This window comes from Dromaius novaehollandiae, chromosome 5 (assembly GCF_036370855.1).
Source record: "Dromaius novaehollandiae isolate bDroNov1 chromosome 5, bDroNov1.hap1, whole genome shotgun sequence".
NCBI lineage: Eukaryota > Metazoa > Chordata > Aves > Casuariiformes > Dromaiidae > Dromaius > Dromaius novaehollandiae.
The window spans coordinates 58,409,789-58,434,520 of NC_088102.1; the positions used below are offsets into that span (position 1 = coordinate 58,409,789).

Here is a 24,732-nt window from a genome sequence, read left to right on the forward strand (position 1 = left end):
GTTTTTGAACCTGCCTAGACATGAATGAGATTGGGGACAATGAAATAAGCAGTTTTTGGACTTAATGTGTTTTTAGTGGCTAGGAAGTATCGTCAGCAGGAGCATAATGAACACAACAACTATTTTGAAAGATAAAAGGCTAGGTTAAAAGCCAAGCATCTAGCTTATGCATAGTACATGGTTGAAAGTACTTCAGTGTAGATATAAAACTTATTCTGCAAATTATAAGAGAAAAAGAAAAAGCAATAACATTATAGTTTTTCCTCAGAACAGTGAAGTTAACAAACAAAGTATACAGATACTTCCGAATTGAAGATAATTTTAGAGGTGGAATAACACATTTCCTCCTTTATTTAATTCTGGTTGTGGACATATGAAGTACTTTTTCTTTGTATAGGCCTGCTTTTGTAGCACCAGCTCATTCATCTGGGAATACTGTACTAGTCTATCTGCAATCAAATGACATCGTACCTCACTCAGAAAGACAGCATGGCACAGACTTACTCTTATTACAAAAGAAACTGCAATTGTTAGACCTCACTCTGGAAACAATGGGTTATTGTCATCAGAAGAACAATGAACTCTAGACTGCTGCTTAGCCGCTGTAGTTCTTACTCTCATTGTAGCTACTGCAAATCATAGCTTCTTCCTGATCTTGGCTGAACTAGCCCAGTCGAAATAAAACAATAGAAAAAAGCAAATAGTATGTTAATGTTTTAAACTAGCACGTAACTTTTTGTTGTTACCTAGTTCTGCTTCTGAACACAAGAAGGTTACTGATCAGCAATTCCTTCAAGGAGAGTGTGACAAAAGGACTGAACCAAGTGTTGAGACAAGCTTTCAACCAAAACGTCAGTGCTCAGGTAAGCGTGCTTGGTTTGCCTGTGTGATCACACTGAAACAGCTCTTGCACCAAGAGAAAATAATAAACTTTTATATTAAGAATCAGTGGTCTTTGTGTAGGTGGCAGCAACATTATTATGAGCTGCAGGCTTCGATATACTTATTTCCATGTGGGCTGTCCTTTCTCCTTTTACCAAGCGCCACTTGGTTTCAGTGTCCCTCCTATCTGTATTTACACCTTATTCCATCTCACTGCCCCAAAACATAAATGAAAATACATGTTGCGTGTAGGCCTTATGAAACTGAGTGATTTGGCTTTGTCAAAGCCAAATAGCAGCTATCTTTGGAGAGAGGTAGATACTAAAAGGATTGTAGTTGACTAGCTAGTGTCACATATTCCAGTGATGGTTGATAGGTCTCTGAGCTCCCCTCCTGGCTGCTTCCTCACTTGCACGTAGCGCAACAGTAGTTCTAAGCTAGGACTATTGCAGTTGCAGATAGATCAAAGCCCTGACACACAGGCAGTTGGTTGTTCTTGGTTTTGGGTCTGGGAGCATGACAAAAATGGAACTGCAACTGAAGAACTGCCCAGCCAGGAGAGTATGGGAGTTGCTGGAGGAGAGGAAGGTGAAGTGAGATGCAGAGTCTGAAGTTAGTAGATGGCACAGTGGCCCCCATTGGGGAACAGCAGCAGGTCATTCACACTTCCCAGCTGGTCATGTGGGCTCTCATGTGCTAAATGCCTGTCTGTCACAGGGGATGCATAGCACTTGGCAGCCTGGTTTTGGCTGGTGCAGCATTTGCCGAATTTCACTCCATAGGTTGCCTTTTGTAATTTTGTATCTCGCTTTGGATTCAGAATGCCGTCTTAGAGGGAAAAGCACAATGCTTTTCTTGCGGAGGGCAGACACAAGTGGCATCTACTTCGTCTGGACTGTAAACATTTTAGGACCACTCTAGGGCTTTTCTCATTTATTTGGAAAAGTAGAAGGCAAAACAACTTTCTTTTTAGTATGTTGTGGGAAATGACTGCTGACAGCAGTTTCTTCATTCTCCTGCAGTTCAGGAATGATTACGGTTAAACAGTAAGCCAAGTGCTTCTTTGCTTAGCCTAGATCAATTGCAAGAACAGGTCTAGTAAATGGGATGTCACTGCTGCCAATCCATTCCTTGGTTTGCAAACATAGTACCTGACAAGTTCAGTTCCACAGGGACAAAAATCCTGAGCAGGGAGAAAGCATGTTTTGTTGAAAATAATTGAGACGTGTTCATTGCTTTCCACCTAAATTGCATGAAACTCTGCATTGCTGAGTGCAAGACTAGACCAAACTAGATTGCTAGCACAATGTGGTGTGTAAAGTAAACTTCTCGTGATTTTTGGGCAGGGGTTTATACAGAGCACTAGACTATCATAGGAGCAGTACTCTTGAAGTAAGGGGAAATGGAGAAAGTAATTTTGCTCAAAATAGAGGGCATGAGGTTCACTTTTGTCCCTGTGCTCTATGGCTGCAGTTTCAGATGCTGTTAGCCAGTTGAGGAATTGTAGATTCCTGAGAGTCTCAGAAGCTGCAATAAAAACTGTCAAGTTCATTCTCCTCATGGTGTAAACCTGAGAGAGGTTGCCTTTCTCTAACAAAGGAACCTAGCTCAAACTTAGTGTGGAGGACCATTTACAAGGCTTGAATTTCTTGGAAACTGCAGATTTTTGAGGTAAAAAATCAACTCTCTGTTTTAGCTCACAGTGTGTTCGTTCTTGTGGTCTGTCAGATAGGCAGTAGCTTAGCTATTAGAGTATAGGATAAATAGGATGGAAGAGTCTGTTGAGGTTGAAGAATCAAATATTGGAAAATTTTATCCTTCCAAAAACATAATGTCAAACCTGTGAAGACAGATACGTGCACAAATTCAGTGAACTTCTTCAGGTATGAAATAGATGATAGACGTTCTCTGAATTCACTGTATTTTTAGGTTCAAAAGTAGAATGTCCCTGTGTGTGAGGCCCCAGCCTAAATTAGAGTTATGTGAGCTGTGGTAACAATACTGTAGTGCTTTAAATGGGAGCACATGTTGCAGGGGCTAGGACTAAAAGTCCCTAAGGAGCAGTTCTGCTAATACTGTGTCTGATATGTGTGCTGTTAGGTTTACAGGAGATTACACAAAAGAAGTCCTGCAAGGGATCCATATTCAGAATGAGAGCTCTAGTTGAATAATAGTTAAATAGAAAACTAAATAATTTTTTCCCCTGTGTGTTTTAGGTTGAAATCCTGGAACAATCGAATAATGTAACAGTTGGTTACTATGTTACACGGGAGAGGCTGGTTTTCATGCCAGCTGCAGTAATTGAAAGGCTTATTGCTTATGGTATTAGTAATGCTACAGCAGACATAAAGCAGCATGTACCAAATCTTCAGTCTGTTGCTGTCCTGGCCTTGCCATGGAATCCCCTACCTGCATACCACTTCCAGCTGAAAACAGGTAAGCAATAACCTGCCTGCTTTTGAGAACAGTTGTGTATTTTGTTAACAGTTTAGGCTATAAATGTTATGAGACTTCTCCTTCTCTCTGTCGTGTTTCCCCACCCTTTTGCTCCCTGGTGTAACAGAACAGCAATAAGCAGGAAGAAGAGGTCTGCCACAGTTTCGTATGCCTGATCCCAGTATAAGTGGGATTGCCTATGCCCAAGTCCCTGTCCTTCTGTGGACACCTCACTTCTGTTGGCACTATCATGAAATGAAACGTCATTACATCAAGGATGAGTCAAGCCAACATGTTTAACTAAATTTTTAAAATAATGATTTGGTATTTGATCAAAATGAACCTTACTCTACAGATTATGTAGTAATGTGCATTTCTTTTGAGGGAGATCAGAGGAGAAGCATGACTATTTGATATAAATATATTGGTCTGACTAGACCTATTTGATCTGACTTGGGTTTTAAACATCTAAACCTGGATCATTGTTTAATCCCTCTGTATCACTTTAGTGGATAACAGTACAGGGCAGCTGTAGGTCAGTAGAAGAATATAAGCTACAAGAAGGCACAGTAGTGTGCTGTACAGGAAGCTTTCCCTGGATATGGAAAAAAGGGATAGCTTCAGCCCTAAAATTGGTCTCTGGTAGGGTAGGAGGAGTGTTACAATTCCAAATGACTGGCTCAGCCCTGTAAACAACATATTCAATTGTAAAGAGATTTCTTATGTGTGCTCTCATATATTTATATATACATACATATTGCAATTACTCAGTTAAGCATATTTTTTCTAGCACAAACAGAATGAGAATCAATATTATGATTGATTATGTCTTGTAAGAGCCAATGACTTGCAAGATTTAAGAGTATAACTACTGTTTTAGAATAGCTTTCACTTACTCCCTGTCTTTGAGTAAATATACGTACCGTGAACTGGTATTATTGTCTTATATATCACTATAGAAACAAGCTCTGTTTGTTATCAGGCCTAATAATGTAATCTAATCCTTATATTTTATCTTAATTAAGGGTAGTTCACAATGGTGCTTAAACATTGTCTTCTGTGGCATTATTTTCACCTGCTTAATTTGTAAATTGATCATTTTCCTGTCAGACATTGAGAGTTATGTGACTATTTTGTCTAAACACAAATACGTTTTTCCTTTTCTAGAGCTGCAGTTTGTGGGTCAAACAGACAACATACAGTCATGCAAATTTGTTCAGACTATGGAGCAACGATTACAGAGAGCATTTCAGGATGCTGAAAGAAAGGTCTTAAATACCAGCAACAACTTAACAGTTCAGGTATAATGCTGCTCACTTTGCCAGTGCTTGTTGTCAAATGCTCTGAGTTATTCTTTGCTATGTGTACGCTTGTATTTCAACATAATATCTTTGATAGCCACTATGGAAATAAGTTTATACTGTCATCTGAAAGAGGATAGTTTTATGTATTGCAGGAAATCTTATAAATGAATGATTTATAGAAAATTGTTATTGTAATTTTCCTGAATATGAATTTTACTGTATGCACAATTTTACCCTTTTGAGAAGTATATTTATATTATTTGAGTGAAATTCAAATGAAAATGAAGTGTAAGATATTCCTCCAAATGTATATTTTTACTGAAGTGTTATTTTGACAAATCAGTTGCTTTTAGTAAGACTATTCAGCTATGAAGGTAGTGATACACATAATTGTTTTCAAGATCTATACTAATGGAATATATATTTTTTTTGTGCAGTCCAAATCCATACTTGCAAGTTCAAACTCAGTACCGAGAGCTTGATTTTTGCAAAGCTTTATATGTGCGGTGGGCCAATACTCTTATACTCTGTTGCATTCTTCAGAAACCAAAAGAGTCTCCTGTAGGTGATATTTTATGATATATATTTGAGTTTTGATAAGATTCTATATATGGACTTATGATTACTGTGAGCACCTAGACAGTTTCTTAAAGAGCCTGAGAAGAAGAAAGTAGTTGTGTGGGAGGGAGGTCCTGAAGGCAAAAGATAAGCTAGGAGGCAAGAGGCTAAAGAGCCTTCAGGATAACATATTCTGAAATGATCCCAGTATCACACAAAGGACTAAGTCAGTACAACAGAAAATCGTGTGAGGGTTTTGGATGCATTGTGAGCTGAGGAAAAGTTTTGGAACAGATGGAGCCTATTCAGAAAAGATGTGGTAGAACTAGAGGAGGTACAGACAAGGACATGAAACAACTTTCATATAAGGAGAAATGAAACAGGCTGTGGTTCTTCAGCCTTGAAAAGGGCTGCTGAATAAAGCTGAGTAGCATAGTGACTAGGGAATGATCATTTGCTGTTTCAATAAGGTTTAAACAAAAAGAATCATCTTTTTGTGCAATGGATAACAACATCTTGAAGATATTTAGATGTAATTGGAGAGAAAGTATAAAAATTACAAAAAACAATTGGCCAAATGTATAGAAAAAAATCCATTAGTGCTTTTTAAACACAAACATATGATTTATGGCTCAGAATGTTCTTCAGCTGTAAGCTAGGAGCTTTCAGTGCAGAAAGGAGTCATCTCTTGCCCTGTTTGTGTTCCTTCTCCAAGCATCTGCTCCTGGCCCTTTGTAAGTGGATATCTGCTAGACGGACTTTTGATCTGACCCATTGCTGTAGTTCTGAAGTTTTTATTATGTCATACTGTATGTTTTTGACCTAAATCATACAAATGGGGTAGTTAAATAATATAGATGAATGCTGAATGCTGTCAGGCCTACCTACAGTGCCAATAATGGAAAAAAAAAAATGTCCCAGGGAATGAGTTTTCTGAGAAAACATGTTTTCCCATTCCTGCCCTATTTTTCTCCTCCCTTCTCACCCCATAAAACTGGTGTTTGAGGATCTGATCCAGCACTCACTAAATATAATTGGTCATTAAATATAGTGCTCATTAGATTTAGCCCTCAGAAGCGACTGATACAGAGCTGAAGTGGGGAGGAGAGCAGGTAGCAATATGATGTTAGGAAAGAAAGAGGAGATGCCTTTACTTCTTATGGAAAAAGAGAAAATCTAGATAACCACACTGGGAAGGTAGCAAAGAAAGCGAGACATACAGGCCTAACTTGTCTGCATCAAAAACATTAAACGTTTTTTTCAGATAATCATCCTCTTGCTCATCTTATAGTTCCTGTTCAAGAGACGGGGGGAAAAAACTTCTGCAGTCAAACTGCCTCTTTTTTGCCTGCTGCTATTCTTCAATAACTCTTCACGTGCTAAGCAAGGAATTGAAGTATCACAGACACAAGAATGTTGAGTGAGCTCTGTCTAGTCAAGTATTCTAGTTAAGATTTCCTGGTTTGTTGTTTGCATTATTATTATTTTTTTTTTTTTACCGTCCTGAAACACAGCTACGCATTATTTTGCTTCTGTTTCAGATTTTGAATACCTCCAATGTCTCCCAAGCTGTCACTCTGTTTTATGTAGTCAGCAATCAAAGTACAACTCTAAATGGCACCATTTCCAGCAACCTTCTTAATCAGCTGTCAGCTGAACTGGTGGGATTCTATCTAACCTACCCACCTCTCACCATTGCAGAATGTAAGTATGCATTTCTTGACACAGTGCTCTTTAAGATTAGCTAGCCCCATGCATTTGCACGCACCATAAGCTTTTTCATGAAACTCACAGATTGTACTTTTTGCTGACTTTACTTTCTTTGTAACAAACAAACAAAAACCCCAACTTTTTTTGTTCAGTGTCTGCTTCAGCCTGTAGAAACTGGCTGATAGTTAAGAAACAGCAGGTGTCTGCTCTCAATGATAAACAACTGTGCCAGGTTCCAAACAAATTAAAATTGTAGTTTTATTTAAAACAAAACACATAATCTCCTCAATTCTCCATTTCAGAGAAACTTAGTGCATCACATAAAGTTCATCTTCAGCACAGCCTTTAACTACAGTGAGAGAATTAGACCCAAGTATTTGTTTCAGTAGGAGGACTTGGTAGCATGCTCTGAATGCCAGCGTATTTGGATAGTGGGTGAGCTCTGTTCACATCTCTCCTTTTAAAAAGTTGGTGGTGAAGAGTTTGCTGAACTTCATACTCTGTTTAGAATGTGGTCTAAGCACAAGTGCCAGTAACTCACTTGCATTTCAAGTGTTATGAAGAGTCAGACAGAGTACTGTGAGCTAGAGAAAGTTGTGCATCTGGGCAGCCTGTACGGCTTATATGCTCTTTGACTTTCTTTGTATGCTAATTTCTCTAAGATGAGTAAAGAGACAGGGCATTTGATTACGGGGATTTCTGTTTAATCTGCTTATTAAATACGGCATGTGAAATTAAGCTCACTATAGAGACAAGTTATCCATTCAGTGGAAGAGTTCTGTGTTCACTGAAAGTAAAAGGAGACAAAAAGACGTAATGGATACATTAGTGCCTGATAGTGGACTTCAGGTAAGATACGAGATACTTGTTAAATTTAAAATACTGTGCTCAAATACATCTCGTTAAGCTTCAAACTCACTGATAAGGCTGCAACAGTGACAAGGTAGTTTTTAATTTCACAAGTATTGAAATACTAGGTATATGAGTATAAAGCTAAGTATGCCTTTATGATCAGAATACTAAATTAAGTGGATTTGTATTGGTAAGTAAAACCATTGAAGTGCTTGTTTATTTTCTGGTTCTAAGAGACTGTCAAAAAGTGAGCACTAGGGAAAATATGTTAGCTTTTTGGCTAGTCTGTCTTACAAACAGACCAACAGCAGAATGATTATCTTGTGCAATAATCAGTTGTACTATGAATACTCTGTCTATTAGGTAAGTGATTGCTTTCCAGTGCGAGTAGGTCAGGAATCACTGTTAATTCTGGCGATTATGCAAATCCTTGTAAAAACAGAAGCATATATTATTCTTGGGGTGTTACCTGTCCAAAACATTTGCAACCAAATGACTGTGGGTGAAGCTGTCAAGTGATGAATTATTACACCGCATTAGTGCACTATTGAGTCAGATTTTCTGTCAAAGAATAAAACAGACATCTTTGGGTTAGCTTGTGTTTTTATCAGTTCTTTCTATAGGCAAAGGGAAGTGGAGGGAGGTTGTTGACAAATGTCTTATGCAGGGACCTAGAAAAGGCTATAGATAATTCGTTATGCGACTCTGCTTTGTGATTGACACATGGGCCTGTCAGAAGACTGCCCTGTATCCAGGACTTGTCTTCACAGGCTGTCTAGGAGTCCAAGCAGAAAGCTCTGGGGTGTTTTGGTGATGGCTCTGCTCTGGTCAATATTTTGGCCTCTGAAGCAGGCCTGTTGCAACGGAAAAGGATTATGGTGCTTTTCACAAAGGCAGTACAGGAATGTATTTGTTAGTCAGGCGTTGTGCAAGTCATTTGTCACATAGACAGTCTCATGTGGTATTGTAGTTCTCCGCTGATCCCAGCACATGATTAATTGATCCGATAGAGTCTTTAGCTAGTATTCCTTTAACAAGTAATGGCTTATATTTCATATTGAAGTCCTTGGCTGTATTCACAGCACAGCAGGTATACAGCAAACTTAATGTGTTCGTCGTATTTATGGCTTCAGACCGATCGTTTGTGTCGTGAAAATGTTTACTTAGAAAAGTGTTTGACGCTTAATCATGTGGCAGTGCAGTGGTTTTAGTTTATCAAACAGATATTGATGTCATTTTCAGAATACATTATTTCCCAATAGACTCTTGCAGCTCCTTCAGAATCTTTACATTCTATCATAGAAATGCACAGCTGAGGACACACAATGAAATTCCTTCTCAAAAGCATTTGCTCTGCATGATCTGATGTTTTACATTGTTTACTGTTTCAGATCACTTTGGAATTTTAAAAACATAAGGTGACTAAATAGCAGTGCATCAACATGAGAAAGCACAGATATTTTCTGAATTAAGTTCCAAGTATTAATGTTTTCCATGTTGTGTAATTCTATTGAAAAAAGTGCTGATCTGTATAATGAATTAGCACCATATTGAATTTTACAGCTAATGCACTTTCGAGATGAAAAAGTTAACAAAAATCCTCCAAATAGCAAACATAAGTTTCTCACAGATGACAGCACATATCGTAATGACACCTTAAATGGTGCAGTAGAGTGTTGTGCTTTCAATATATGTGTACTACACTTTAAGGCAATTTTCACAGTTTGTTAATCTCACTGATAATTCATATAATAAGTCGATTTCCAAAAACATACATGCACTACATATATATATACATGTATTTTTATATACATGTGTGTCTGTATGTGTGTATGTATACATATGTGTTTGTGCATATGTAAAGACACTCTGACACACACAAAACTGGATGGATTCTCAGTTCACTTAAATTCTTTAGATTGTTTACTTAAAACCTGATTCAACCAGACTTGCTCAGACTACGTAGCAGTTTGCCCTCATAAACTGTCCTATTGAAATAACTGGTTCTGTTGGGATTATATGATATACAAGACATTATTATATGTGCATTTCAATGTTAGTTTTCTCAGAAGCCAGTAGAAGGTGTTCCTGTCCCCTCTGTTGCCCAGCACTCTGAGATGGATGTGAAATGTTCTTGGTTGGAAACCTAACATGACGCTTTCTGGTAGATCAGGGTGATGAGCCTTCTGTGAACAAACTAGAATGTGGAAATGCCCTCTTTGAGTGGTGAAATCTGATCCTTGTTTATTACCTTAGGGTCAAATTGTGGCCTGGCTTAAGTAAGGATTAAGTCATAGAATCATCATAGAATGTCGTCATGTTTTCCATAAAGATTTACTCAAAGGGAGAAAGCAGCATGTATATATATGCATAAAACATACACACAGGTATATTACATATGACCTTTAGCCATGGGCAATCCTTGGCTTTGCCCCAATGTACTAGCCAATATTTTTGCAACAGAAGATACGTGTTCTACTTTGTACAGTACTCCTGCTGTTTACACTTGATTTCTGCCCTCTCAGACAAAAGAAAAATTGTGATCCTGAAATCATACTACACCTCCATATCGCCTCCTGGGCTGAGCAATAATGTACTATCCCCTGTAGAGTGCTCATAGAAAAGCCATAGTTCAATTTTATTTATCAGTGTTTGGTTGACCAAATAGTTTGGGGACATATAATGTGTAGGATGTTGGAGTATTATGAAATAACTTCAACTTTTATTTTAAAGCTCTGGAGTATCCAAACCTTGATGTCTCAGAGTCAACTAGAGACTACTGGGTGATCACAGGTACCTTTTAATCTCTATCCCTCTTCCACGCACTTGAGAGAATAATTTTTAGTGCTTAATTCTGTAAACACATTTGTACAGTAATTTTGCACACAAATAAATAGCTGCCTGTTGAACACTTCTGTTGCATTCAACTAGACAAATTATTTAAAGTTACGTCCAAGAGTAACTGTGATTTGTTGTCCTGAACAGAGAAGTCTCTTGGGTCCAGCACTTATTTCAGAATTCATGCCACTTTGGGCTTAAGCACTTACGAGAGCAGCGTTATCCTTTCAGAGTTTTAAAACAAAAATGACCTCCTTCCAGCTTTTTCTAGGACTTGAATTTAAATCTGAAATCCAAAGAGGATTGTAGATATAACCCAGGAAGACAGGTGATCTGTTGAACCCAATAAAGTTTGTTACGATTCACTGACTGTGTCTGGGTCCAGGAGTTTCTGCATCTTTCACCTAAAGTATTAAGCGCACAGCTTCATGGAAAAGAAGATAGAGAGAATGCTATTAGGTTTCAGAATACTTGTTTTGGCAAAATCATTTTGCTGATATCACATTTCCATTCACAATCATTTTGACTTTAGAAGTGTTAAGTGGGCAAAACCGAGACCCTTTTCCCCATCTTTGAGTCAGTAGAGATCAAAGTCTCTCTAATCAATGCATCTATGGTTGGAATTGTTTAATGCCCAGGAGTGCAGAAGAAAAGAAACCTGACATGAAATGGATCAAATTTTTTAGTATGTTTCTAATATCTGGTGTGATTTGATACCTGTTATATCTATTTATATTTTTGAGATTAAAAATAAATTTATGTGGGGATCATCATCTTCTGAAGGAAATGGTAAGGTTGCTTCCCATTTGCATCCCACCAACCTGATATTCCATTTCTTGCCTGTGTACACTCACTGTAATGGAATATTGTTGATATTACACTATTTTCATTGTTTTCAAAAAAAATCAATATGCTCCCAAAATAATTTTAAGTAATGTTGAAAAAAATCACACATTTGTATGAACTAAATTAGCATGCCATCTCACTTATTTTTACTTTATTTAAATTCAGTGCCTTTTTTTTTTTTTTAATTCATTCACGTTTAGGAAATGTGTATTCACAAGTAGTTTTTGTCAGTGTTCAGTGCTCTCAAACATAGAATATTTTGTTTCAAACTGACCTCAACAAAATTCTAACTTCAGATTTCCAAATGGCTGGATGAAAAACTTTTACTTAACAGAGGCATCTGACTGTTCTTTTGATAAGCATAAGAGCAGACAGCTCTCCAATAGGTTTTCACTTGAGGGCTTACTTTTATTTTACATTGAAGATTATAGATTAGGTGCTTCTCAAAGCCATTTCGATAAACTAGAGGACCAAGAATATTGGAGTATTTTATTCTTTGAGTGTAGAAGCATCATTCACAGATTACCTGAGAAGAACAGTGCAGTGACTGACACACAAGCACATTATACCCCCATAGGGAATTACTGAGGAGGTGAAACAGTATCCAGTTATTTTTCTTCTAAGCTAGTTAGCACATCATTGTCACAAGTAGCCCTGAAAACCATGTTACTTAATCTGTCTGTGTAAGATGTGCTGATATGTTGTTTTCTCCATTCCCACAGTTATACAAGGGGTAGATATTACATTACTGGGACTGAACAATCAGAGCTTTGCAAGATTAATGGAGCAGCGTTTGGCCCCACTATTTATGATGTCCCATCAACAAGGAAGACGATTTAAACGTGCCACTACTGTGGGCAGCTACACTGTGCAGGTGGTCAATAGGACATAAATTGCATCTAGATACATTTTGAAAAAGGCTTTGTTTGCATATGTACTGCCTGAATTTGTGCGAAAATGTTTAACTGGATTGAGATTTTTTGCCCTTTTTCATGAACACCAAAGCAGTGAATGCAATATGCATGTCATTACCAATGAGTTTCTTTTTCTAAAATCAGCCATGTTTTTATGTGCCTCATCTTTTGGAAGTCGTCATTAGTTAATCAGTGTTAATAAATATTTTCCCTTGGCTTGCTATGAAGATTGATACAGTCAATGTACTTTAGTGTAAACAGACTCATATTCAGCATAATTAAGAGTTGTGTTTTTTGTTCTTAAAAATGGAAGAAAGAAATTCTTAACTCTTCCACTGTAGAGGTAAACTCAATAAAAGCTAGAACTCTTTTTTTGCTTTTGATTGAAATATGGTATGAAGCAGTCTTTACACAGTGTTAGTCTTCAGATCACATGGCCACAGATCACATTCTGAAATAGGGTTTTGAGCCCTGAGTGGTTTATTAAACGCCTTTCTCTTTCTCCTATTTAGCAACATCTCAAAGGCTTTTGGAAGGATCTTGTTTTTTTTCTTGCTAACTTAGCCAACTGTGTCTAGTTGTGGGGGTTCCAACTGGGTCTGTTTTCAAAAACTGTGTGCCGGGTTACTGCTATTTTCCTTCAGTTTCATGTTGTTTTTCAAGACTTGCTTATTGTGAGATATAAAAACAAATTATTATTCTTCTAATATGCCCCCAATTCTGTGCATTCTCAAGCTTGAAATAATTTAAAAATGAAGATACACATTTTTATTTGCTGAAAATGTGAACCGTTGTAAGATTTTCCATGAAAACAGGACGTATTTTAGTCCATGGCATAATGGAGAAAAATGACAAAACCCCTTTTTCCCTCTCATCATTAGAAGTGTTTGACACTTCCTCTATCCTCAAAAAAAGATAGAGGTGCACTTCAAAAATTCCACTGGTGTTCTGCAGAATAAAGTCAAAAGAGCATGGTTCTTTTTATTAATAGTCTAGCATCAGAAGTAGTGGGTATAGAAGTAAAATGAGAGGGGAATTTTTCAAGTGCAATATGCCAGTAAAGTGTAGTTTTCCACATAAGGACGGATTTTAAAAAATCCTCCCTTTGCAACTGCAGTGTCCAAACATTTGATCCTTTCCTCCTTTGTACTGCATGTACTGCATGCTTTTCCTAGTATAGGGTTTTACATTAGGATTATGTTTAAAGATTTTTATGAAGGCAGTCAGTGCTGCTTGCTAATCTTAATAGACTAGGCCGTAAAGAGGAGAAGCCCCAATCCTATGAGAATAGCTGCATGGAGCTTATGCTTATATGGGATTTGATGGACTTCAAGGAGTTCTGTGTGTACTGCCTTCAAGTAGCTTCTTGCAGGTTTTGATGAACTGCAGCGGTATGATACAAAAACAGTTTATTTCTCTTTCTCTCATTTTTTCTGAAAGATGGTAAAAATCCAGCGTATTCCAGGACCCAAAGAGCCGGCTGAACTGACATACTATACTTTATACAATGGGAAACCCTTGCTTGGTACTGCAGCTGCCAAAATTTTGAGTACTGTTGACTCACAGCGGATGGCCTTGACACTAGGTTATGTTATTCAAGTTCAAGCTGATCGTAAGAATCCTTTTAAATTTTTTCTATTTTAGTCTCTTTTTCTCTCTGAAAAAGAAATGTAAGTGTGGGAGTCTCCACTGATCACACAAGAAGAAACATACAGAAAGAGAAATTATGATATTGGGTAGCTGAGATTTTCAGGCTGTAACATTTGAAATGCAGGAGACACAGTTACCTTTATACTTTCTTATGGAAAAATATCAATTTATTTCATTTTGGACACAGTATTTGTATTCTTTCTTTGTACTCTCCAAGGAATATGTTTTATGCACACTTCAATTTTGCTTGTTATAATTTCTCTTATAGCAGAATGAAAAGTTCTGCACCAAACACAGTAAGAAAAGACACCTACCCTCTGGAGCTTACAGTTGGGTTAGGCAGACAGATGAATAATAAAGAAAAATATTGATGTTCCTGTTTCACAGGTGAGAGTCTGAGCAAAATGAAAGACTTGCTTCAAAATCCACTGAAGTCCTTTTGCTCTAAATGAACCGTGGATTTGACTTATTCAAGGTCACACTGGAAATTGGTGCCTGAGTTAAAATTTTAAACTAGGATTCCTAAGCATCTGTCACTATTAGCTATAAGATCATCCTTCTCTCTACATTCTCTAGAAATAATAATAATTTTTCAACAATTGGTTGATGTTAACACAACAACAGTCTGTGATTAGAATTAACATTGTCCAATAAAATTCAGTCTCTCTCTCTTTCCCCCAAGAAAGACAGCCCTGTCATTCCCCAAACTACATGTTCAAAGTCGATAATTTAAAATTATATAACTTCATTGAAAACTAAACCTTGAACAGTTACTTAAACCTAGACTTTTAGTTTTTAGCTTGGCTTTTTGGAGACTTGCAAAGCATGCAGTTACTGTTACACTGTGTGGAAAATATGTACCTAATGGTGCCATTCCTACATAGACCAACAAATTGCACTGGCTTTGCAAAAAGTTGTGGATATACAAAGAAAATTGGCTCAAGCTCTAAACAGACTTTCAGCTAGCTTTCATAACTATGGTTGAACAAGATGGTATGTATTTGAAGTCTGACCCTAAAAGATGCTAAGTGCCTTTGACAGCTAATAAGCTCAATGACATTTGGAAGCAGTAGTCCCCTAGGAAATGGAAAGACTGTTTTACATTGGTATTTTCACAATTTCCTGTGCATGCCAGCAACCAGTAGTATAGGAAAATAAATAGAGAAAGCGTGGTGAACTCAACAAAGTATTTCATTAAAACAAAATTCAGACTCATAATGTGATTATCTGTTGCTTTTTGTGAAAGAAATGAAGTGAGAGAACTGTATTTATGTTACAGGAAGTTCTCCTATGTGTGTACAAGTTGGACATGCATAATAAGAGACTTTATTCTGATAAAACAGAATCTAAAATGTTTTAGCACTATCGCATTTCTGAAGTATACCTTTCTCCTGGTGCCATTATTAATATATCTGCAAATAGCTCTTTCCAGTTTCATCATTTTCTCTCCTCCAGAAATGATGGACTTGATTTTGACCTTAACTATGACAGAGTATTTCTAGAGGACAAGAGAAGCATTTTCTCGTCCCCTCATTGATGTCAGTAATAATTATTAGTGTTCTTAACTTCATTGTCTTTTAAAGAGTTGGGCCAATTTACCCTAGCTGAGCTAGTAATTCTGTGACACCAGGTATGAACTCTGTATGTATACTTTTAACTCATATACTACCTTGTTATGGGCTCTTTTTACTTTTGAAAAATAAGTAAGGGCATGTTACTTGCACCTTTTTTTGCTTTTTCTGTAAAAGAGCCATTTGACTGATATCTAACGTGGTATCTAATGTCTCGGCTTGGGAGATGATGGCTGCTTTTGCAGCTGGCTGTAACTAATTGAGAGAAGAGAGCTTCAAGGATTTGTGAATTGAGCAGTGTAAGATGTTGCTGATTTATTTGTTTTTTTACTTAAGAAATCCAAAGATGCTACTAAATTAAACACAATCCTTTTATACTAATTGTTATATGGAGGCAATTGAAGACTGTATTGGAAGCAATTGGAATACATCTTCCTTACACAGTAAAAGAAAGGAATACTAATGCTGTTCTGCAATTTTCTGTAGCTGTTGTGAAAAACCCACCGAACAACCTGTGGATCATTGCTGCAGTGCTCGCTCCCATTGCTGTCGTTACAGTTATCATCATTATCATTACGGCAGTTCTGTGCAGAAAAAACAAGAATGACTTCAAACCAGATACCATGATGAACCTGCCTCAGAGAGCTAAAGTGAGTGACTAATCTGCAGATCAAGGCATTCATCTGTTTTCTGAAGTTTTAATTCTACAGATTCTTTGCTAAATATATTTGAAGAACATTTGGAATTCATATGGTCATTACTCACAGGTTGGATCTTTGTACATCTGTACTCTGTATCCTGTCACAGTAGTTACCCTCCTGTTTTACTCAGGACTCATCAAATTCCTTCACAGTTTGTTGCTTACTAAACAGAATAGCCGTTATGCAGTGGTGTAAGGTACTTAACCATTAGGGCTAAGTATGCTTTATTTAGGGCATTTTCTTCCTTCATTAGTTTGAGATGCAAATGAGGAAATAGAATATCACACCTATGTCTTTTTTTAATAGCATTTCTTCCTCAGGACCTCATTCTCGATTCCACAGACTGAGCTTCTCCTACATGCTCCATGTGACAATAGATGAAGTTCAGTGTTTCAGCAGTAGTCCAGACCTAGTCCTAATGAGAAGCGTCCCATCCAGTTGGTATTTCAGAAAAGACATGCTTTGAAATTTTCAGAAAAATTTTCCCCCTGCTATCTCCCTTTTAGATGTTTTGAACTTTCTAACTCACTAGTGAACATTGTTGTGTTTAAACAATCGTATTTTCCTTAAACTTACTAACCCATATCAGTTATAAGAATTTTTTTTCAAGTCAAACACCTCTCCAGTTTGATTTTCTCTCTCTAACAGAACAATATTTCAGAATACTTATTTGTCTCTGTAGTGAAAAAAAGTCTGCCTTCTCAAGGAATGGACTATATTGCTATTAAATAGCTCTTAGACTGGGCAAACCAAAGTTAGGTTTTAGCCTACAAAGCATTTATATGTAAATCATACTGTTCCTTCCTCCTCCTGGTTGTCTTTGCTCTTTTCTGTTAGCATGCGATTAAAATAATAACATTTTTCTTTGGCTTCGTATTGCTATAGACAGCAGGATTCTTGTGATTTCAGCTCTGTTGCTTGTGCCAAGAAATGTAGATGGGAGGGAGAGTTGAGGGAAGGCATAATTCGTATGACAGCTCTTTCCTCCTCATCTTAGGTTTGTAGCAGATGGGTGGATGTAGCTGGTGGCAGCTGAAAACATATATTTGTTTCAATTGATCAAAAATAATACAATAAAGAATTCCATTTCAGTTCCACTATGCTGATCTGTTTTGCCTATGTTATCAAACTGATATTAAGACTAGACTGGAAAAAGTGAAACAAGCAGTATTGCAAACACAGAAATTAATGCCACTGCAGTGATAATCATACACTGTCTCTTTGAAGCCTCTAAAATGCAGATCGTCCTCTACTAGGAACCACCACAAATACTATGCACCACTTAATTCTTCTTATATGCCATCTTAGTCCCAGCTAAAGGACAAAGTGTGACTAAATTTGTGCATTGTTTTGAGCTGGCAATCATTACCAGGTACTTTTTACCTGAAAAAAGATACAATTTAAAATAAGGCTACTGGTTGAAGCTACAACAGAAAATTTGAATGTCTTTCAGTACTCCAGAGTTGTTTTTGTTCCAAAAAAAAAAGAGAAAGTCAAATTTTGACTTTTCCTGAGAAACTGGATTTAATCTGTCTATAATATATGTGGTCAGGCTGAAACCTGTTCAGTCAGACTATGTTTATGTTAGCAAGCAATGTAGTCAAATAGAAGTTGGATCTGTGGGACAAAACAATTGGTGCTGAGCTCCTAGCATCCACCCTCCACTCATTCCAGGATATTTTACTGCAGACTTGCTCTAGTCTGTTTTCAGGGACTGAATGCCCGTTAGAGACTGGAATGCTGTAGACGCACATCTGGAGCACGTTTTCCATTTTAATTTCATCCGAAAGGAAAGCCATGAGCTCTAAGATCACTGTATTATGTGAACCAAAGCATGGTCAGTGGAGGTAATTCACTTCAAAAGTGCACTCCTGATCCAAACTAAAATGCTAATATAGATGCACCCTCAGATCATTTTTGGTATATTTTTAGAATTCATAAGATATAATTTAATTCATTACATAGAATGTGAGGCATTCCAAAATGAAAGCAAAATTTATTACAGTTTAGTTTCACGGGGATGGTTCCATCAAAAAGGTTCAGCCAGATCTAGTTTAAGGTGTATACTTATTTGTGGACTGTGGAAGATAAATTCTACAGCAGGGTGGGAATGGACTGATTTTGTGATTCCTGATTTTAGCATGTTAACTTAAAATAGTGCTAAGAAATGTATTTTGGGAAGATAATGAAATTGGGTCATTTTGAAAAGAACAATTTTGTTTTTAATTCCAACATTAGTGGTATCAGGAAGAGCAATAGCAACTTGAACTGTAATTGCTACGTTTCGTGCAGTTTGGCAATACAAATAGCTGATGAGGACATATCTATATCACATTTAAAATGAATATATTATATTTCATTGCGTAGAGAAGTGCCTGAGACTGCTTGATTAATACTGAATCTGCTCTGTAAATGGAGTTATAGCAGAGTGATTTTTAGTTTAAGAACAGAATTTGCTGTTGAGTTATTGGAGTACTTTTCTGTCACCTTTTGAATATCCAATATACTGTATAGACAGGAAAAGAAAATGTGGGGGGGACACACCCGTGGATTTCAGCTGTTTTTGTTTCTAGTGGTGCCGTTTTATGTGCTGTGACTTCAAAAGTCTCGTGTCAAGGGAACCAGCAGAGCAGAGCTGCCTGTTTGTTGCTGCAGTCCTGTTGCTGCTGTGAGCAGAGGGCCACTGCAGTTCTTCGCAGGGGAGAGCTGCCTGCCACATCACCGCGGAAAGCCTCCTGTCTCAGTGGGATTAGATGCATGAGCACAGCGTAGAGGGGTAATGAAATGTTTAGCATTAAATATCGTTCTGTAGACGGGCAGTATGATATAACAGTAGGATTGCTACCTGTGCCTGGTAATACAGAATGACTTTTTTGTTGTAAGAGACGGAAGGCTAAATAAATAAAGTTTAAAAAGGCTAAGTAAATAAAGTTTAAAAATGACCTCTTGTGAATAGTGTAGTTTACAGTATCCTTCTTAGGAACTGTTACATTCTGTTGCCATTCTGAATTGATTTAGCAGTCAGTAACATCTGTGCTAGGCTGAAGGGAACAGGCACTGTTACTGTTTTTTTTCAATTGACTCACCAGTTCTAAAATTAAAAGAAGTGTAAATTCAACTAGGTGAAATTCTGATGGGAGTTTATTTTAATGTTCTTTCAACAGTGTTTTTATTTTGAGATACTCTTTTACTTGGAGGTTTTGGGTAGATGTTAGTTTTTCTCTCTCTTGTTTTCTAATTCATAGCATGCTTTTTTAAAGGCTGTAATCTTTTTTGTCACCTTTCCTTTCTTTTAGAACATGAGAGAATAAGCTTGCAGGTAAACAGAGATAAGATCTGCAGTCTAAGTCCCTCAAGCAAAAGCAAATACTGCATGCCATGAGAAAACAACCACTATCAATTTGATAAAGAACACGAGACAAAAAAAGACCAGAGAAACTGTGTATACATGGGTGTATATAGAGAGAAAGGGACTGATCATTCCCCCCCCCCTTTTTTTTTAACATCGATATCTTTTTCATCATCGTTACAAGGAAAAAAGTGCCAGAAACAACTCCCTATATTCTTTCTGCCCTTTTTCTGATGATGTAATTTAGTGGTTGGATCATCCATTTATGATTTCAAAAGCAGTATTAAATCCCACTAATTCTGTCTTTTTCAGTATTGTGGTCCTACTGGACACCTCTCTTTGCAGTGGAATGTGTTATAGCAGTGCCTGATCATGACTTAGCCTTGCCAGTTTCCTTTAGGGTGGTAAAGCCACCAGATGGTCCTGTGGCCTTTTACTGAGCAGAGTTCCAAGATCAAATTTTGTTTAATACGGTATGCCTGCTGATGAGGATGGCTTTTTCAGCTCTTCCTTTAATGCAGTTTATTCCTAGACATGGTGGTAAGTAGAACTCAGATTAAAAAAAGGTTTCACTTTGTTTTTTTAGCAGGTTAGAGCTGCAACTCAGTAGAGTTCTGTAAAAATTCTCATGTTCTCATGCTTGTGGAATTTTGCTTCTGTTTTGTTTTATTCTCTTAAATAAGATAGGAAGTATATGTTGTGACTTATCCTACCATTTTGAAAGGATAGAGGAATACCTGCCTTTAATCTGCTTTTCTGTTTTGTCGCCTAGAATACCTAGGATGCTCTTGACTAATGACTGATCTAGATGATAATGTTTAAAAACATTATTTTGGTTAGAAATATTAGCATCAAGGATGGCATGCAGGAGCTAGGAAGAGAGTCCTTCCTAGCTGCCCTTCACAGAGCTTCTGTTCCCCTTTCTTGATTTCCTCCCTTTGTAGCTAAGTTGGGGGCCGCCTTCAGAAGGGAGAGTGAGCAGAAGGCTGCCGTCAGGGGAGGTATCAGTGGGGTTTGCCGTGGGCTGGTGGTGGTGAAATGGCATTTCTCTAATATGTGAAAAGTTCCATCCTTGTAATGCGTGGAGACGTCTGCTGTTCCACATCAGCATTAGTTCAGTTAGCATCTCCTTAATGCGTTGGAGCAGCTTATCAGATGAATACAGAGGTACTTCAGCTCGTGAGAAATCATCAGCCTCGGTTTAAACAGGAAACTGGGAATGTGATGTAGAACACATGCAGAGTGCATCTTTTTAAAAATAAAAGACAGACCCAAATTTTTCAGATGGAGATTGCCTATGAAATGTAACTGTATTTATAGCTATAGCCCAGATTTATTTAATAAGGGACAGAACAAGAGGAAGTGTTTTTTTCAGAGCCCATCTTTTTTCTGTGGCAGTATTCAATTATTAGGTGTCTGATTTTGAGGTGTTTCCAGAAATGTTTTTCTGGCTTGAATTTGAGAGTTAAAATCACCTTTGCTCACCCTTTGCTGTGTTTTATGTTTTCTAGCATTCTTTCAATAGTCTGTACTTCAGGAGGAACACCCTTCCATGTTTTTGTGGATTAATTGGATTTAGCAAAGCAAGAGCTCCTGTACATTTTTATGTTGCATATTTTTTTTTGAAGTGGTCAGCAATTTCTTTGAGTTTTTTTTTTTTTTGACAGAAAATGCATTTAATTTTTCCAGAAGGAGAATCCACCGTTTGGTGGCTGCAGTGCCTAGAAAGCATTTGTTAGTTCTGCTTTTTCCCTACGGAGGCAGCTGGGGGCTTTGGGGTGGGAGGCGCTGGGTGCATAGCCTCCACTGGCCTCGCTGCTGGGCTCTGCCTAATGCCACTTCCCGAGAGAAACACGGGAAATTGATAGGAACCTTCCCAGAGGGGAACTGACTAAGCAGGAGTAATGTAATTTCACTCTTCTACAAGTGACCCTTTTCTGGGTAATTCCTCCCATGAAACTTCTGTTCTTGCCTTCTTTACTTCATCTTGATTTGGAATAAATTAATCCTGCCCTCTTTGGAAGCAAAAGATTTTTTCATGGAGAAAGATTTCCGTTTTCTGTATGGTCTTATCTTTGTCACTCATTAATTTTTCTTTATATATGATATTCCATTGTCTGTGAAAGGAATTTCTGGGTGCTTTAAGGCAAGAAAGAAAGGTTAGCCAAGATCAGTTTTATACTAATTAATAATGTATAAAATACGTAGAATGGAGATCTCTTTGTTGCTGACTATTCTTACTACAGTCTAGTCTATAGCTTTTTATCTGTAGCTTATGTAATTAAAGAAGTTAAGAGGTAGTAATGGAAATTCTGTATTAACATATGATGCATGTTGGAAATTTTTTTCTCCCACGTTTTTGCAGCCAGTACAAGGCTTTGACTATGCCAAGCAACATTTAGGTCAGCAAGGAGCTGAAGATGAGGTTTTGCCTGTAACTCAAGAAACTGTCGTACTTCCACTTCCAGTTAGAGATGTTCCTGCCTCCCAGGAGAGAGAAATCACTCAGGATGGCAGCACCATTAAAACTGCCAAATCCAATGAAACAAGGAAAAGGTATGGAGTGAGGCATTTCAGCAGAGGGATGGAATGGGGTGCATGCTGCTGGTTGCTTATGAAAAAAATACAGGGTTTGGCACCCAGGCTGTGTATGTGGCAGATGGTTTCTCCACAGATATTCTTAGCATGGTGTTGATCTGCACTAGATGTGTAAGATTGCTGAAAAATAGAGGATAAAATACAGTGAAGTCTTCGCAGATTGTATATGCATAAAGGAAATAAATGGGAAGTGGCTGTCATAGCATGCTGGTGTTGTACAAGAGATGAGTCAACTAAACCTTGTATGTCGAGCATGAACATAGATCATTTCTCGGATGAACTGAAAGACAGGACTTCAGCCAGTGTAATTGACATAGCTCTACTGACAGCCTGCCTCACTCCAGGATCGCTCATGCCCTCAAAGCATGAGGGTTAGGTTATATAGTCCATATAAACTAAACTACTTGTCCCTTTCAAAGTCTTCCAATGGAAGATTACTGTTATGCCAGCTGTAGGTGCTGTGCTACTACAGGGTAAGTCTTTGAGGGATCTGTTCTTTAAAATGTTTTGAAGCGTCTCCAAAGTCATGTGTAAATACACACAAAAATTGAAAATCAGCCTATCAATCCTCTAACAAAACTGATTAAGCACTTCACTTGGTTCTCTGGATGAGTGCATACATTCCCCTGTACTTAATCTGCGCATTCTTAAACAAATTTCAATTAACAAACTTGATTCAGGAGTTCACAGGAAAGTTATTCTCATTATAAAATGTGTTGAACCTGTGAAGCTTCTGTGGTGCCTTTCTAAGCAAAAGGTTTCTAAATGGGTCCTTTCTAAGCCAATAGTTGTTCCTCCTTCAGAGTGACTACTTGAGTGAGTGTGAACAAGCAGAATTTTGTTCTTTTGGGATTCCTGTGAGGTGTGGCTGGGGGATGAAAAGTGATGGTTTCTGAATATGATGAAACATTTCATGACCTTTTTGTATTTGCTGTTTCATCCAGGCTATTTAGCAGCCTGAAAAGGTCAATTTAAATCATAGTGCCATGAAGCAGCTGGTATCTGATGAGGATATCTCCTCTGATATTATCCCTGAAGGAAACTTCACAGTTAATAGATGCAATGGTCACTTTAAAAAGATGAGTATTTAGATTGGTGTCAGCAGAAATCATTCCGTGAACTATCCATACTTGTTTCTTGTCCCTGTTACCAAGTGGAGCAGATTTTCTTCAGGTGTTGGTCTGTCTGTGGATGCATTTATTTGCTGGCCTGTGATTACTCACAAGCAGCCATAGAAGGGTTTGTAGAGAAGAAGTACTACTTTTCAAGAGTATAAATTCTTAAAAGAATTTCGCAGGAAATTGTCAAGGCAAAGGCTTGGTTGCATGCTGAGTTCTCCTAAGGCCCTGTAGATTGAAAGAGCCTGTGTCGAATCCTATCTATGTGTGTATTTGTTTATTTATACACACAGACAGAATATCTTCAAAAAAAAGTCCGTAAGAACTGCTCTCCCTCAGTTGTCCCTCCCTGTTCTGACCACGGTAGATGCTCAGACCAGACAATCTGAATTGGAAGTACTTCAAATGTTTCAGGCTGGCAGTATAGTATGGGCAGTAATTTGCAGGAGGGTTTTTACAGTAATTTTGCTGTAGTACCATGTTCTGTATTTGAAGCCAGTTGTGACAGCAATAGAATTTGATTTGATTTCACTCCGTAAATGAATACTTCTGAAAGTAGTTGTGACTAAATGTATTTTTTTCTCAGATGCAGCCTCTTTACATTGTCCTTTAATTGACCGTGACACTTCAGAGTAAATGATTTCAGATAGGTACATGCATTCTCTACATTTTTTTCAATCCTGTTGTGGCCAGTTTCATGTCTAGGAACAATGTGGTACCACATCTTGATGTGGAGTATTTAACATTTTCTACTTTGGCCTGCTTTTCCCAGCTTGTACATTAGGCTAGAATAAGCTACCCCTCCAAGAAAGGTGCTGAGAGCTTTCTCCCAAAGCAGCCTAGTTATGCTGCTTGTTCTTATCCTTCCTAAGGAGAATGCCTCATCGAGCCTGAGCACTCGCAGCATTTCTGCTCTGACCTCCCTGCTCACCTTGGGGAGGGATCAGTTTCTGTGCAACAAACTGGATAGACAATGGCTAAGTAAAACAAGTATTTTCTTAGTCGTTTCAGTAAATAATGGCGCTGGCTAAACTGTGTTATACGCAGAGGAAAAAAAGAGAATTTTCTTATCACAGTGAGTGTGTATATGTGGAGTGAGTGAGTGAATTTTGCATTATGGCTGACAAAATAGTTGAGTGTAAATGCAAGCTAAGGAATTGAGAAAAATACTTGGATTTAGTGTAGCCCTGTTTATAAAAACAAAGGTCTGCTTTATTTTTGCTGTATAAATGACACTGAATTAATATTTTTTTGCCCTTTCCAATGCTTCTGCTGTTGTTGTTGTGGGAGTTGTGTAATAGAAGCACATGGTTTCGATATCACTAAGATGCCTATCAGCCCTGAACCAATTGAAAAGTAGTGTTTGCATACTGTCGCTCTGTTCCTGCCTTTACTGTGTTTCTGT

The 24,732-nt window shown here is 37.7% G+C and overlaps 1 protein-coding gene across 7 annotated transcripts in view; it reads left to right on the forward strand.

Annotated features, from left to right (window-relative positions):
* KIAA1549L (KIAA1549 like) overlaps positions 1-24,732 on the forward strand; it is a 145,004-nt gene that overhangs the window by 72,507 nt on the left and 47,765 nt on the right. For 6 of the 7 annotated variants that reach the window (XM_064512938.1, XM_064512939.1, XM_064512942.1 and 3 more), the window contains 9 exons: positions 751-863; positions 3,099-3,318; positions 4,486-4,619; positions 6,722-6,884; positions 10,476-10,535; positions 12,149-12,300; positions 13,781-13,952; positions 16,048-16,211; positions 21,977-22,167. In XM_064512938.1, the coding sequence (XP_064369008.1) occupies positions 751-863; positions 3,099-3,318; positions 4,486-4,619; positions 6,722-6,884; positions 10,476-10,535; positions 12,149-12,300; positions 13,781-13,952; positions 16,048-16,211; positions 21,977-22,167 (1,369 nt within the window). The remainder of the gene's footprint in view (positions 1-750; positions 864-3,098; positions 3,319-4,485; positions 4,620-6,721; positions 6,885-10,475; positions 10,536-12,148; positions 12,301-13,780; positions 13,953-16,047; positions 16,212-21,976; positions 22,168-24,732) is intronic. The other variant, XM_064512940.1, reaches the window with a different exon arrangement.